The following is a 13,370-nucleotide window of genomic DNA, read 5'->3' as shown; positions in this document are numbered from 1 at the left end:
GTGTCAGAATACAGCCTACCTTGTATTCTGAGCCACAACTGTGGTGGTGCCCCACAGGGATGCGTTGACCAGGTTACCAGGTTCAAGATTACCAGTTACAAGGCAATAGCATACTATCTTTTTTCTTAATTTTAACAACCACAAAGTCACGACATTTCTTTAATTCTTTAATAATTTCTTTGCTTTAAAACTTCACCTCAGGGGGACAGAAAACTGCCAGTCACTGGTTCCTTCATCATCAAGGACTGGAAATGACCATCTTACCCTCTCACTTTTTTTTTTTTTTTCATTTCATTCTTGTTTAGCAGTCATAGACCTCAATCTCGAGCTTTTTGGTCATGTATAGATTTTCAGCTTCTTATCCCTTGAATAGCCTGATGTTGGGGGGAAAGGATTTCAGCAAATCAGCATCATCCAGGTGCAATGGTTTTTAAATGCTTTGTTGGCTGTGCTAGAATCATTGTGACACTTCATAAAAATAAAGATTACCAGGTTCCTCTTCCTAGATTTTGGTTAAGTACAGCTGGTGTGGAAAGTGTATGCTTTTCAAAAGCTCTCAGGCAATTAATTCTTATCTGCAGCCTGGCTTGAGAATTATTAGTAGAATTTGTGGTACTTCCTATGAATTAGAATACCTCGTTCTGGTTACTACCACTCAAAGCGGTGTGGCTTTACGTAATCATTTAGATTTATCGCAAAGGTATTTCCCTAACTCACCTTAGTTATTTTAGGGACAAAATGAGACGATATAAAGCTCTGTGTAAATTCATTAGTATGGCACTCAATTTCACTGTGTATATATTACCTTGTTTGGGTGATTGCTGCTAGAAACTTGAAACCGGCTTCCTTTTCTGATAGCTAGCTGGGTCCTATCTGAGAGGAATGTAAAATCAGGCAGGAGTTAGAGCTTGACTCAGAGCGGGTGATCATACTTTCCAAACCTTATTAAAGCTATCCGGGTTATTTGTTCAGTTTGGCAATCCTAAACACAGTGCAAAAATGTGCGATTCATTAGAGTGCCTTGGAAGTGATATGTCGTTATCAGTGAGGCTTGTTCAGAGTTGAAAATGTCCTTGTCTTTTTGAGGATTCCTAGGACTGTTTCTCCTTGTCTGTGACTCGAGCCATGACCTCAGACAGCTGATCCGTCTTTATCTTATGCTGACAGGAATTTCTCCAGGATAAGCATCTGTTCCATGGGGATGTGGCAGCCAGGAATATCCTGATCCAATGTGATCTTACTGCTAAGCTCTGTGGATTGGGCCTGGCTTATGAAGTCCATGCCCGAGGGGCCATCCCAGCTACTTACCCCATACCTCGCAAGTGGCTCGCCCCAGAACGGCTTCTGCTGAGACCAGCTGGCATCAGAGGAGATGTGTACGGTTTGTTCCTGCCTTTTGGACTTCTTCCCTTCTTTTTTCTCTATTTATTTTGGGGAGATAGAGAGAGAGATTGAGCGTGATGGGGTGAGGGGCAGAGAGAGAGAGGGAGAGAGAATCCCAAGCGGTCTCCCTGCTGTCAGTGCAGAGCCTGATGCAGGGCTTGATCTCTCTAACCGCGAGATCATGACCGGAGCTGAAATCAAGTCAGAGCCACCCAGGTGTCCCAGAATTCTTCCCTTCTTGACCTAGGTGTCCTCCAGTCCCTGACCATGACTGTGTCTATTGTCAGTTATGTCTACATGTGAAATCTCTATTTAGAAGTCAGACAGACTCTCAAGGGGAAATGTGTGTTTTGTGACAGAGCTCATATTGGGCATCTAGCTACAGTCCTTTTTAGTGTCTTTTAAAGTATGACTCCTGTATTAAGTTAGCAGCCATAATTAGGAAAGAGAAAAGAAAAATGAAAAGATTATTCATACCAATATCCAAGGATTTAATCTAGTAGAGTCCCCTTTATCTGAAGGAGGTAGGTCCGCTTAATCAAAAGCTGTTAAACTAGGAATTATTAAAATAAAAAGAAATATACATACTTCAAATAATTTATTTTGGCTTAAAACATATAAATATGTGTGTATTGATTGGTCTTTTAGGGGAGGGCCAAGGCTTTTTCTATGAGGATGGACCTCCTAAATGAAGTTATACATTGTATTTCTTGTGTAAAAGCATGCATAATACATTGTTTTTGAGTTTTTGCGTGAGATGGTTCTGAGTGAGAAACTTGAAAAAAATGGTGAAGCAATTTGACTGCAGACACTGATTATTATTTTTTCCAATTTTCCTCTGTTGGCTCTCCCACACAATTGGACAACACTTTCTTTTTAGCAGCTTATTTTTGTAGAATACTTTCAAAGCATCCAACCTAGTTTTCAGGAGCTAATGCATTTTTTTTTGCATTGATATTTAATTGATTACATAATTACATTGATACATATGATGGCATAAACAGTATTGTAAAGAATCATGATTGGTTTTTGGTAACCGGACAATTCAGCCGCTTGGAGAAGCACAGAGAGGTAATATAGAATATCTTACTAGCCTGAATGTTGTGAGCAGCAGAAAAAATGTAGAGCATCAGTTAATACGGTGAGCCAATCAAAAGACTTCCACTGCTGCTTCACTCACATCTGCTTTTCAATAGGGGTCTGGGAGTAGTAAGTTTAACTGGGAAATATTGCTTGTTTAATGATGATGTTATAGAATAGTGAAATATACATCTCTCAAATCATATTGCTCTGGCAAATATCTATTCCCATTATGTGTAACGCTTGCTCTGTTAATGTGTTTCCTAGGTTTGGGCAGTTAGAGCTATTGAGGAAATAGTAGATAAATGATTAAAGCCTCACTGGGATTTGTGCTAAGAATCAAGGTTAGAATTTCAGCAGGAAGAAATGGAAAGGATGAAAAGGATGCACAGGGTCATTTCTTTTTGTTTGCGTAGATGTGTTTGTGTGTTTCCATAAATACACACACAGTGTAGCAAATAATAATAAACATCCATTAATGTGAAATGTAGAAGAAAGGAGACATAAAGGCAGTCCACAAAGAGATTAGACTTGAAGGGGATTGAGCAGCAGTGCTTTCTAATTACTTTGCTTATGTTATCAGACGCCCTCAATTTCCCCTTCATTGTCTTCTTTATAGGGTTCTTATTTGAAGACCTCTGAGAGTTGAAATGAGCTCTCTTTAGGAAAGGCAGAAATAGAAACTAAATAAATGGCTTTGTTTCTTTCACAGCTGGTCCTTTGGGATCCTGCTTTATGAGATGGTGACTCTAGGTAAGGAGGGTCCCTGAAGTAGTATGTACCTGGATGCAAATATCCAAGTATGTTTCTTTGAGTGGGGGGTGACATATTCTATGAGGAGAGGTTTCCCTACAATCTCAGGTTTGAACTGGGCTGACATGAAATCCCCCTCATCCTTTTAGTTTTTTTTTTTTTTTTTTTTTTTTTGCTTTCTTTTCCTTAACACTTTACCAATTCCAAAGCACATTTTAAAGTCCAAAGAATAATTCCAAGGGTGATTTTGTATAAACATAAATGTATTGTCCTGAGATGTATTAATCCATTTGATTGAGAAAATGCAGTATTTTCCTGTGCTTGGGGAGTAGAGGGCACGTCTCATTTCTCACTTTGCTTTGTTACTTTTGTAAAGGCTCAACATTATCCTAAATTTTCAGGTTTTTTCCTCCCAATCACCTTTTCTACCCCCCAGACTCTCTAAGCTGTGTCCTTACTTGATCACCAGGGAACACTTATATTGTCTCTAGTATTTTCCCTTTGGCTCCACCTTTTGCAGGCAATTAGCCCCGGTGCATGAAGAGTCATGTTATAGTTGGTATTCTAGAGGACCTAAGGTCCCCTTGCTGCTCTCCTTTTTTTCCATGCCAACAGGGGCACCGCCATATCCCGAAGTTCCTCCAACCAGCATCCTGCAGCATCTCCAAAGAAGGAAAATTATGAAGAAACCAAGTAGTTGCACGCATACCATGTAAGTGGCTTTTAGGACCTACTCTCCTCTCATTACAATGCCTTTTTGATCCCCGTCGATCTTGCCCTTCTAAAGTGGCTCAGATGATCCCTATCTGTCCTTTATGTGCAAATATACAGCCTTAGACATACCTATGCGGTAAAATACACCTGCTCATATATCATATATATTTACATATGTGTATATGTGTGTGTATATCTGTGTACACACACATACACTGAGCAACTACTGAGAACTATATGAGGGTTCTAAGCAGATAAAGTTCAGCTCTTTCAGAACCTTCTAAAATAGGTAAGGAGGGGACCAAATCCAACACAAATATAGTAGTGTTTTGTCTGTCTAAATGTATCAGTCAGAGACTACCAGCCTCAGTTCTAATATGGCTGCCATAAAATCCATTCCCCTAGAGTTACTCACTGGCTCTCATTACCATTTAACTTTGAAAAACTATGGACTATCTATTTTTTTCCAATTCTGATCAAATTAGAAGTCAACCAGAAGAAGGAGGGTAGGAAGAAATTAGAAAGATGGGAGGAATAGCCAATAATGTCAGCAGAAAGGGACAGCTGGTGAGCCAATGCAGAGGCAGAAAATGGAAAAATTAAAAATTACACACAGAGTTTCAAAACCAATGAAGTACAAAAAGGTCTTGCTAAAGAATATAAGGAAAGGTTAAAATATTTATAAGAAGTCAGGGGAGAATATATTAATATGCATTTCTTATAAAATTATTGGTATTTATAAATTTTTCAGCGTTGAAAGGGTAAATTTCCATCACCTGAGTTTCACATAAATGAACAGTGACTGTATCAAGCAGATTATAAGTGTTAAATATCATAACTATATACACATACACACACACTCACACACATGCATATATATAGTATAATAATACTGCTTGGATACACTGGAATGATTGTTGAAAGCTTTCTTGTTGGCTTTTTTAATGTGTAAAAAGCTGTCCTTTATATTGGGGGGGGGAGACACTGAACCAATAAAGTATCTGATCTTCAAGAATTTAGTATTTGGATGAGGAGATATCTAAAAGCAATATGAAAATCAACATAAAATGGGAGGCCATATAAAAGAATGATGAAAAGTTCAGACTCAAGTCATAGAGTCAAAAAGACACATGTTCACTCCCAGTCCTGCTACTTTACTGGACATTGTTGACTTTTCTTGAAATAGGTGTAATGATAATCCTACCTCAATGTTATTGTGAGGCTAAAATAAAATAATGCATGTTAAGTTCCACTACCATGCCTTATAAAATAAATAAGTTCTTGCTAAATGTTATCAGTGTTATTAAATTGGCATCTTTTACACTGTACTACAGTAAGGAGTATGGGAGACGCAGTGTGGGCTGAGGTTTTTAAGGGAAGGTTGCACAGAAGAATTGAGACCTAAAACAAACCTGCAGGAAATGACGATCATAGAGAGGGTATTTGAGGAATTGGGCATAGCACCAGCAAAGACAGAGTTGGGTGTTAAAAACCACATCTAAGGCATTGCAAGACACTGACTTAGCTGGAGGAGAGGGTTCAGTTAGGCAAGGTCTCTGAGGCAGAGAAGCTAGCAGGGAGGATGTCGGCTTTACATGGAAGCCACTGTAGGTTCTTGAGAGGGATGAGACATGAAAAAAGTGTCTGATAACAGACATTATTCATTCTTTGTAAACTGGGCTGAAGAGAAGACAGCTTAAGTACTTTTATCTAGATTAAGGCAATTTCCTGGAGAAGCTAAATAATAAAAGAGGGAAATGGCCTGGGTTAATGAAAGGAAATATCTAATTAACTAGATTACTCAAAATAATATGAATCATATTATTCTTCTTATTGTATTCTTCTTCTTCCATTTCTTATTTTCCTGGCTTAGTGTAGCTTTTACTGGGAGACACCCTATAGCCATGGCCTGTCATGCTACAAGTTAGTAACATCTAAAGATGAGAAACACTTAACTTGTGAGAGTTTTTGGTAATAGAATGAAAACAACTGCTTTGTCATACCGATTCTAGTTTGAGAAATCCTCAGTCATTCCTACTATAATTTTTTTTTTTTGGAGTTTACTTCTTTATTTTGAGAGACAGAGCAAGCAGGGGAGGGGCAGAGAGAGAGGGAGAGAGAGAGAATCCCAAGCAGGCTCCGCATGGTCAGCGTGGAGCCTGATGCAGGGCTCCAACCCACGAACCGCAAGATCATCACCTGAGCAGAAACCCAAGAGTCAGACGGTTAACCGACTGAGCCCCCCAGATGCCCCCAGTCATTCCTATTATAAAAAGGGCCCTGATGAGAAGATGATGTTAAGAGATTTAGTATTAGGAAAAGAAAGGAATATTATTCCCTGGAAAGAATATAAGAGGACAATGAGAAGTAGATTGAAGAGTCGCGGGGTGGTTGTTGTTGTTGTTGTTAAGTTTTACTGGAAGAGATGTGTTCCTCAAATATTTGCCTTGTCAAGGAAGTCGGTTTCTCTTGCTCCCCTTTCAGGTACAATCTTATGAAGTCTTGCTGGCGCTGGAGTGAGGAGAGCCGCCCTTCACTCAAAGAGCTACACTCACGCCTCGAAACTGCCGCTCGATCTGCCAATGACAAGGCTGTGTTGCAAGTGCCCGAGCTGGTGGTGCCTGAGCTGTATGCAGCTGTCGCAGGTATCAGCCTGGAGAGCCTCTCCTACAGCTACAGCATCCTTTGAAGATCCTCGGGCACGAAACATTGACTGGTGATCACATCCTATTGAAAAGAACTCCTCCAAGAACAGAAAATAGCTTTCTAGCGGGACATAAAGGGAGAAATAGGACCTTCCCCTACACATCTCCCTGGATACCTGAAGTGATGCGAGATGAGGCTCTCCACACCGTCTACCATGGAGACTGAGGAGAACAGTTTCATCTCTGCTGTCTCAGTCCTGAAGATCCAGGGTAGACGGTGGTGGATAGTAGCATTGCAAAGAAGGGCTTGGAAATCTCCAGTGTTTGTCTGGCATTGCACTCATAAGCTGGCCCTCCCACCACAGGCTGGTTTCCTCTTGAAGCATGCCTCTACCTAACTTATTACAGGGCCCAGAGAAGTTGCAGTCAGCTGAGGGAATAGAAAGCTGACAAAGAAGTTGATGAGAAAGAGAATTAAAAGGAGTATAGATGTGGACCAAGGTCATCCTTCAAAGAGGTGGTGGAGGAAGGAGATAAAATTCTTCAATCCTGGTCCATCCTTGCGGGACTGGAGGAGGACCAGGAAGGCAAACTTGTGAGCTTCCCTTTGGGTACAGATAGGAGAAAGATGGTCTCCTTTTATCTACTTATGAGACAAGTGAACTCTGCTGGAAATACTTTTAACTAGAAGCTGGAGGGTCCTTTCATGATTAAGAACATTCAACATCTATTGTTCATCAGACTAGCTTCCTGGTCCCCGTAAGACTAGGGAAACTGAGCCTACAGTGTCCATTAGGCTGACAATGAATATACAGTTGACCTTTGAACAATATAGGTTTGAAATGTGTGGGTTCCCTTACACATGGATTTTTTTTCTTGATAAATGCAGTGCCATACTGTAAATGTATTTTCTCTTCCTTATGATTTTAACATTTTCTTTTTTTCTAGTTTATTTATTGTAAGATTACAGTGTATAATACATAGAACATACGAAATATGTGTTGATTGACCATTTATGTTTTTGGTAAGGCTTCTGGTCAACTGTAGGCTATTACTAGTGAAGTTTTGGAGTCCAAAGTTATATACAGATTTTTGACTGTGCAGGTGTCGGCGCACTTAATCCCTGTGTTGTTCAAGGGTCACCTGTACTATGTATTTAATAAGTAGGAAATGTGAATGCTTAGTAGTCCAGAAGGTCTTTAAAAGGGTTAGAAAACGATGTCATCTGAGACAGAAGGATGGTAGTTTCTGATTTTCAATCATTCACTGATGTACTGTGAAACTTCGTTAAATTAATATTTATTGGGTAAAAATAGGATTTTCTAGTATATAGCTGCCAAAATCTCTATAATAGGGAGCATGAAAGTAAATAAATGGAAATTAATGTCAACAGAAAAATTCAAGAGATAATCTACATTGCCAGAACACTGATTCCTCACGTGTAAATGGGGATAATACCTACCTCACAGGGTTGTTGTGAGGACTGAATGAGAATATATATATTTGGACAATATTTGGCACATATGTGCTCAATAAATGGTAGTTTCATTATTTTTTCCCTTCCTACTCATATCTATTTCATTTAAAATCTGCTGTAGCCAAAAGGAGAACCTCAGTCTGCCAGTAATACTGCAAGGCAGGACATGCTTAAAGATGGTATGATACAGGGACGCCTGGGTGGCTTAGCTGGTTAAGCGTCTGACTTCAGCTCAGGTCGTGATCTCACGGTTTGTGGGTTCGGGTCCCGCATTGGCCTCTGTGCTGACAGCTCAGAGCCTGAAGCCTGCTTCAGACTCTGTGTCTCCCTCTTTCTCTCCCTCTCCCTCGCTCACACTCTGTCTCTCTCTGTCTTTCAAATAAATAAATAAATGTTAAAACCATTTTTTTAAACAAGTCTCACATGACTAAAATAACGAGGTCATCATTTTTGTGTGAGCTTCTGGATGATGATAGCCGCCTCCTACTGTTTAAAAATACTTAAAATATCATGATGATGACAATTTATCTGAACAAGTTATCTGTGATTTTAAAGAATATTCTGGGTGCTCTGGAGGGACATCTAAGGCTGCCATAGGACACATAGCTAGAAAATTTTGTAGAAGTTGGAATCCTGATGGAGTCATGATGCGTCATTCAACTGAATAATGATTCTTGCATCTGTAGGAATACCACAATGATTCCTCAGGATTTAAATGGGTGTTAAGCTGCAATAGGGAGAAGGGAGATAGAGTGGCGTGGCACAAAATGATAAAGTCCTATGGAATCTCGTTGTTTCTTGCCTGTTCACATAAGTCTAATTTACAAAATGCTTATGTATTTATGCAAATATTTTTAAAAAGGTGAGTGTTCGGGCCAACTGTGCCAGGCATTGTTCTAGACGTTGGATAAAACAAACAGAGGGCTTTTGATTACAGTCTGGAAAGAGACTGTGTGTATATATTTGTGTAGGTATAATGATAAATTATGGTTAAGCGCTATGAGAAAAAAGTATAGGATAGTAGAATGAGATGTAAAAATGAGGGCCTCCCTGAAGAGGTGGTATTTAAACCCAGACAAAAAGTGAGGAGAGGAACCATCCAGGAGAGGGACTGTATGTGCGAAAACTCTGGGGCAAGGAAAAAAAAAAAAAGCATAATTTATTTGAGGAACTGCAAATAGGCAAGTGGATGGGGACATACTGAAGTTAGGAGAAAAGTGGTGCATAATTAATGGGAGAGCTGCTCTTTCAAACTGCATGTTAAAATGTGTTCTGGTAGGAGGGAAATCAGCAATCAGATGATCGCTATTTAAAATTTGATCCATAATTTTGTTTGTTTTTCTGGATACACGTTTGGAAAACTGGATACAGTAATTGTTCATTCTAGGAAAACTGGGTCTTTTCCTCACTTGGCCAGGCTCCTTCCAAAAGGAGGATTATATTTCTGGCATTTCGACTGGTCAGACAGTCATGGTATTTCCGAGCTAATGAATGGAAAAGAGAATTAAAATAATCTACCATTCAATTATGTTGAATCTGGGATAGCCTTTGTATTATTGTTTTGATTCCCTCCCTCCCTTGATCCCGTTTTCCCAATTTATGCTTTATTGTTCAAAACAGCCTCTAACACAGCCAGGAACTGAGCGAACATCCACCTGGATACAGTGTCGAATTAGAAGTTGAAAATGTAGTTTAACTTAGAATAGTCTGAACCAGTAGTTTCAAATCATGCTCAGGCAGAACACTAGTGTTTTTCATGGTAGATTTAGATATTTTGTTATTAAAATGGAATAATTTCTTCACCATTTTTAAAGAAAAAGTAAGCTAATGGACAGAATCTTCTTAATCTTAACCTCGCTATAATAATTTTTATTAAATTTTTGCTTTACCATATCTCATTTGAACAAATAAATAGGGCAAGTACAATGGAAAACTGGGGATTTTTAAGTGTAGCTTAATTTAGAGACTGTTTTTACTTGTTTTGAAAATAAGGGTTAGTGGTCGTGCTTTGTGTTAGAAGCATATAATATTGTCATACACTGGAAAAAATTATTAGTTTGAATGATGGAATTAAATATATCATCATGTCATAATAATGTAGCAATAGCACTCACCATATATGAACATATCTGAGAAACAATGATGTGAAAATTTTGGTATTTCTGCAGGATAGTGTTTCTCTTACTAAAAAAGCAATACCACTGAGTGATTAAAACGACATTATGTTAAAATTCCATAGAGAAGGATTATAGAAGAGAGAAGAGAAAGGTGGGTGGATGGAATAAAGGCTGAAATAGACCATCTCATTCTGACATTAAAAAAAAACCTTTAAATTATCTTAGACTGCTGTTTTAGATTATATAATATTCTTGATTTATTACTCTGGTCCATTTAATGGAAGGAGATAGTCCTGGAAGCTTTTGTTCTGTAAATACAAAAGTAAACTATTCAAAAGCTACTGATTAAGAAAAGAAAAAAGAAAAGAAAGGAAAGGAAGAGAAGAGAAAAGAGAGGAGAAGAGAGGAGAGCAGTCGAGAGGAAAAGAAAGAAAAGAACAACAAAAAATCTGTGCTCTCTAGTGTTTATCTCACGAAATTCATAACATATTTCCGAAAATTATAAGTAGGAATAACTTGATAACTTTAAATAGTGAGGCAAAAGGCAAAAGAAGTGTGAGGATAAAGCAGATTTGAGAGACCAAAAAAAGAAAGAGTTTTAGATGCAGGGAAAATCAGAACGTTTAAAAAAGACTAAATTAACACTTAAGAAATAACCATCTCTGACCATAGCCCTCTGACTTGATTCATTACCATGAAGCTGAAAACAATAAACTTAAAATTCATTATTTTATCAATGAATATTGTGTATTTGACTAAATCATGAAGCCTTATTTTCAACTGGAGTTGGAAATGTGTATTTCTTAACTGCTTCAGAAGGGTCTTTTAAAGCTAACCACAGATAGGTTACATTAGCGAAGACAGAAATAATTCTTTACTTGGCTTCATTTAGGCAGCCCTAAACATTTATTTTCATAAATGAACTGTGGTGATACTAGTAAGTATGCTCTAATTTGAAGCCTACAGCAACTGGGATTCAGATTTATCAATGTTTGCAAAATATTTTCACTATTTCCAGCCCAACTAAAAGTGTATGAAATGGTTCTTATATAACTTCACTGTCCAACATGGTAGCCAATAGACGCATGTGGCTATTTCAGTATTATTTTAAATTCATATCCATGAAACCTTTAAAAAGAAAAAAAATCACTCCCTATTCTCACTAGCCACATTTCAAGTGCTCACAAGCCATTCAGAACATTTCCACATCTCCGTCATATACCATCCAAGAAGACCACTTTGCAATGCTTATCATGATACAAGAGAGAATGATACAAGAGATTACTTTTTCATATATAAAGGATTAAGTGAATATATTTTCACATTTCACCTTAAAAACCGACAGGGGTTAGAAAGGATTAGTCTTTAGCGCAGAAGTCTTTTTAGGGGATTAAAAACAGTAATTGGCCTACAGATAAAGATCTTACTACCGCATTCCACATGCACTATTGGCATAGTCATAGTTCTGGAACCGGTAGCTCTCTTACGTAAGCATGAAGATGAACATTGGCATGTGAGCCAAAAATCTGATGAATATGTACTGGGGAATCTAAATATATTGAATGAGGCTCCCGGCACAACAAACAAACAAACAAACAAACAAACAAACAAACAACCCAAATGGATTATTGCCTATATTTTCAGAGATACTATGGAATACGTGGTCAGATTTCTATGGGTTATTCTTGTAGTAAGTACTGTGACCAACTGATCTCGGTTTGCCTGGGTCTTTGCAGGCTTTACAACTGAAAAGTCCCACATCGCAGGAAACTCCTTAGTCCTGGGCAAACCAAAACAGTTAGTTACCTTAGTGCTAAGGGATAGTGCTTTATGTCTCTTGTATATTTTCCATAATGGCAGCAAATAATAGGAACTGAATAACTTTTCTATATTAACATTTATACAATGGTTAATATAGATTTCTACATTGACAGTTATATAAGTGTTAATATAGACTCAACATAATCTGGCCCAGTCTGCCTTTCTAGTCATTCCACTTTTATGAACTTTATGTTCTTTTTTTTTTGTTTTTAATTTTTTTTAATAATTTTTTTTAACGTTTATTTATTTTTGAGACAGAGACAGAGCATGAATGGGGGAGGGGCAGAGAGAGAGGGAGACACAGAATCAGAAGCAGGCTCCAGGCTGAGGCATCAGCCCAGAGCCCGATGCGGGGCTCGAACTCATGGACCGTGAGATCGGGACCTGAGCTGAAGTCGGACGCTTAACCGACTGAGCCACCCAGGCGCCCCTGAACTTTATGTTCTAACTATAGTGAAGTGTTTGGCTTTCCAGAATCACGCACTTTCATACCACTGTGCCTTTGTTCAGGCTATTTTCTGCCCTGAATGCTTTCCCTCCCTTTGACCATACACTGAACTTACCCAACAAGGTCCAATTCAGATCGTACATCTACACAGCCTTCCTTGATACTTCCCTTTCTTCAATTTCTCCTATTCCCCAATAAAGTGGCTTGCTTCTTCTGCTGTACTACCAGCATTTAAAAATTTGCTTTCTTTTCTTTCTTTTTTTTTTTTTTTACAACTGATAAGTTATTAAAAAAATTGATTTAAGCATCTTCAGTGGTGAGTTCACCCTCAACTCTTGGCTCAATACTCTTGGAAGTAATCTTGTTTAACAATCTCAAAAGGACTGTGCAAATCAATGAGTCACTTGTAGATCCTCATCTGAAAATGATCCTGAGTCTTAGAACCTTCACCACAAGGAGTTTTTCTTGTGGTGAATCTAGCAGGCATCTGAACTGGTCCTTTCACTTTGAGATTCTTTCCCTTTGCATCTCTGATCAAGTCAGCATATACCTTCTCCAAAGATTTTAAGTTGTGTCTGGTTATAATAATTCTAATTCAGTGAATTGCCACGTCTGGTTCCACGGGTGTCTTTATGGTGTCTTTAAAAGCCATGGCTGTGGTGTGGCTTCTTCATGACTGGTTCCTTGGAGAGAGCTAACAGCAGTGAGCTGGGAACAGGAGCGGGCAAGTCCAAAGCTCCTTTGTAGCTGCGACTGTATCTTCCTCAAAAGAGCTAAAAATATTCTTGTAATATTTGCTTCCTTGTGCTAATATCTGACTACATGTTTGCTTTCTTTTCTAGACCAAACTTCTAAACGGCTCTATCATTATTACCAGTGTCTGTCCATTTCTGGCACATAAGAAATGCCTGTATGTTTTTATAAATTAAAAA

The 13,370-nt window shown here is 38.4% G+C and overlaps 1 protein-coding gene across 7 annotated transcripts in view; it reads left to right on the top strand.

Moving 5' to 3' along the window:
• The window catches only part of STYK1 (serine/threonine/tyrosine kinase 1), a 46,909-nt gene extending 38,783 nt beyond the window's left edge, over window positions 1–8,126 (top strand). For all 7 annotated transcript variants that reach the window (XM_047865554.1, XM_047865549.1, XM_047865552.1 and 4 more), the window contains 4 exons: window positions 1,168–1,376; window positions 3,176–3,216; window positions 3,832–3,928; window positions 6,415–8,126. In XM_047865554.1, the coding sequence (XP_047721510.1) occupies window positions 1,168–1,376; window positions 3,176–3,216; window positions 3,832–3,928; window positions 6,415–6,619 (552 nt within the window). In that variant the 3' untranslated portion in view covers window positions 6,620–8,126. The remainder of the gene's footprint in view (window positions 1–1,167; window positions 1,377–3,175; window positions 3,217–3,831; window positions 3,929–6,414) is intronic.
• The last annotated feature ends 5,244 nt before the right edge of the window (window positions 8,127–13,370 follow it).

This window comes from Prionailurus viverrinus, chromosome B4 (genome assembly GCF_022837055.1).
Source record: "Prionailurus viverrinus isolate Anna chromosome B4, UM_Priviv_1.0, whole genome shotgun sequence".
Taxonomy (NCBI): domain Eukaryota; kingdom Metazoa; phylum Chordata; class Mammalia; order Carnivora; family Felidae; genus Prionailurus; species Prionailurus viverrinus.
The sequence above is the reverse complement of the archived record's forward strand: the minus strand, read 5'-3'. Positions and strand labels throughout refer to the sequence as shown.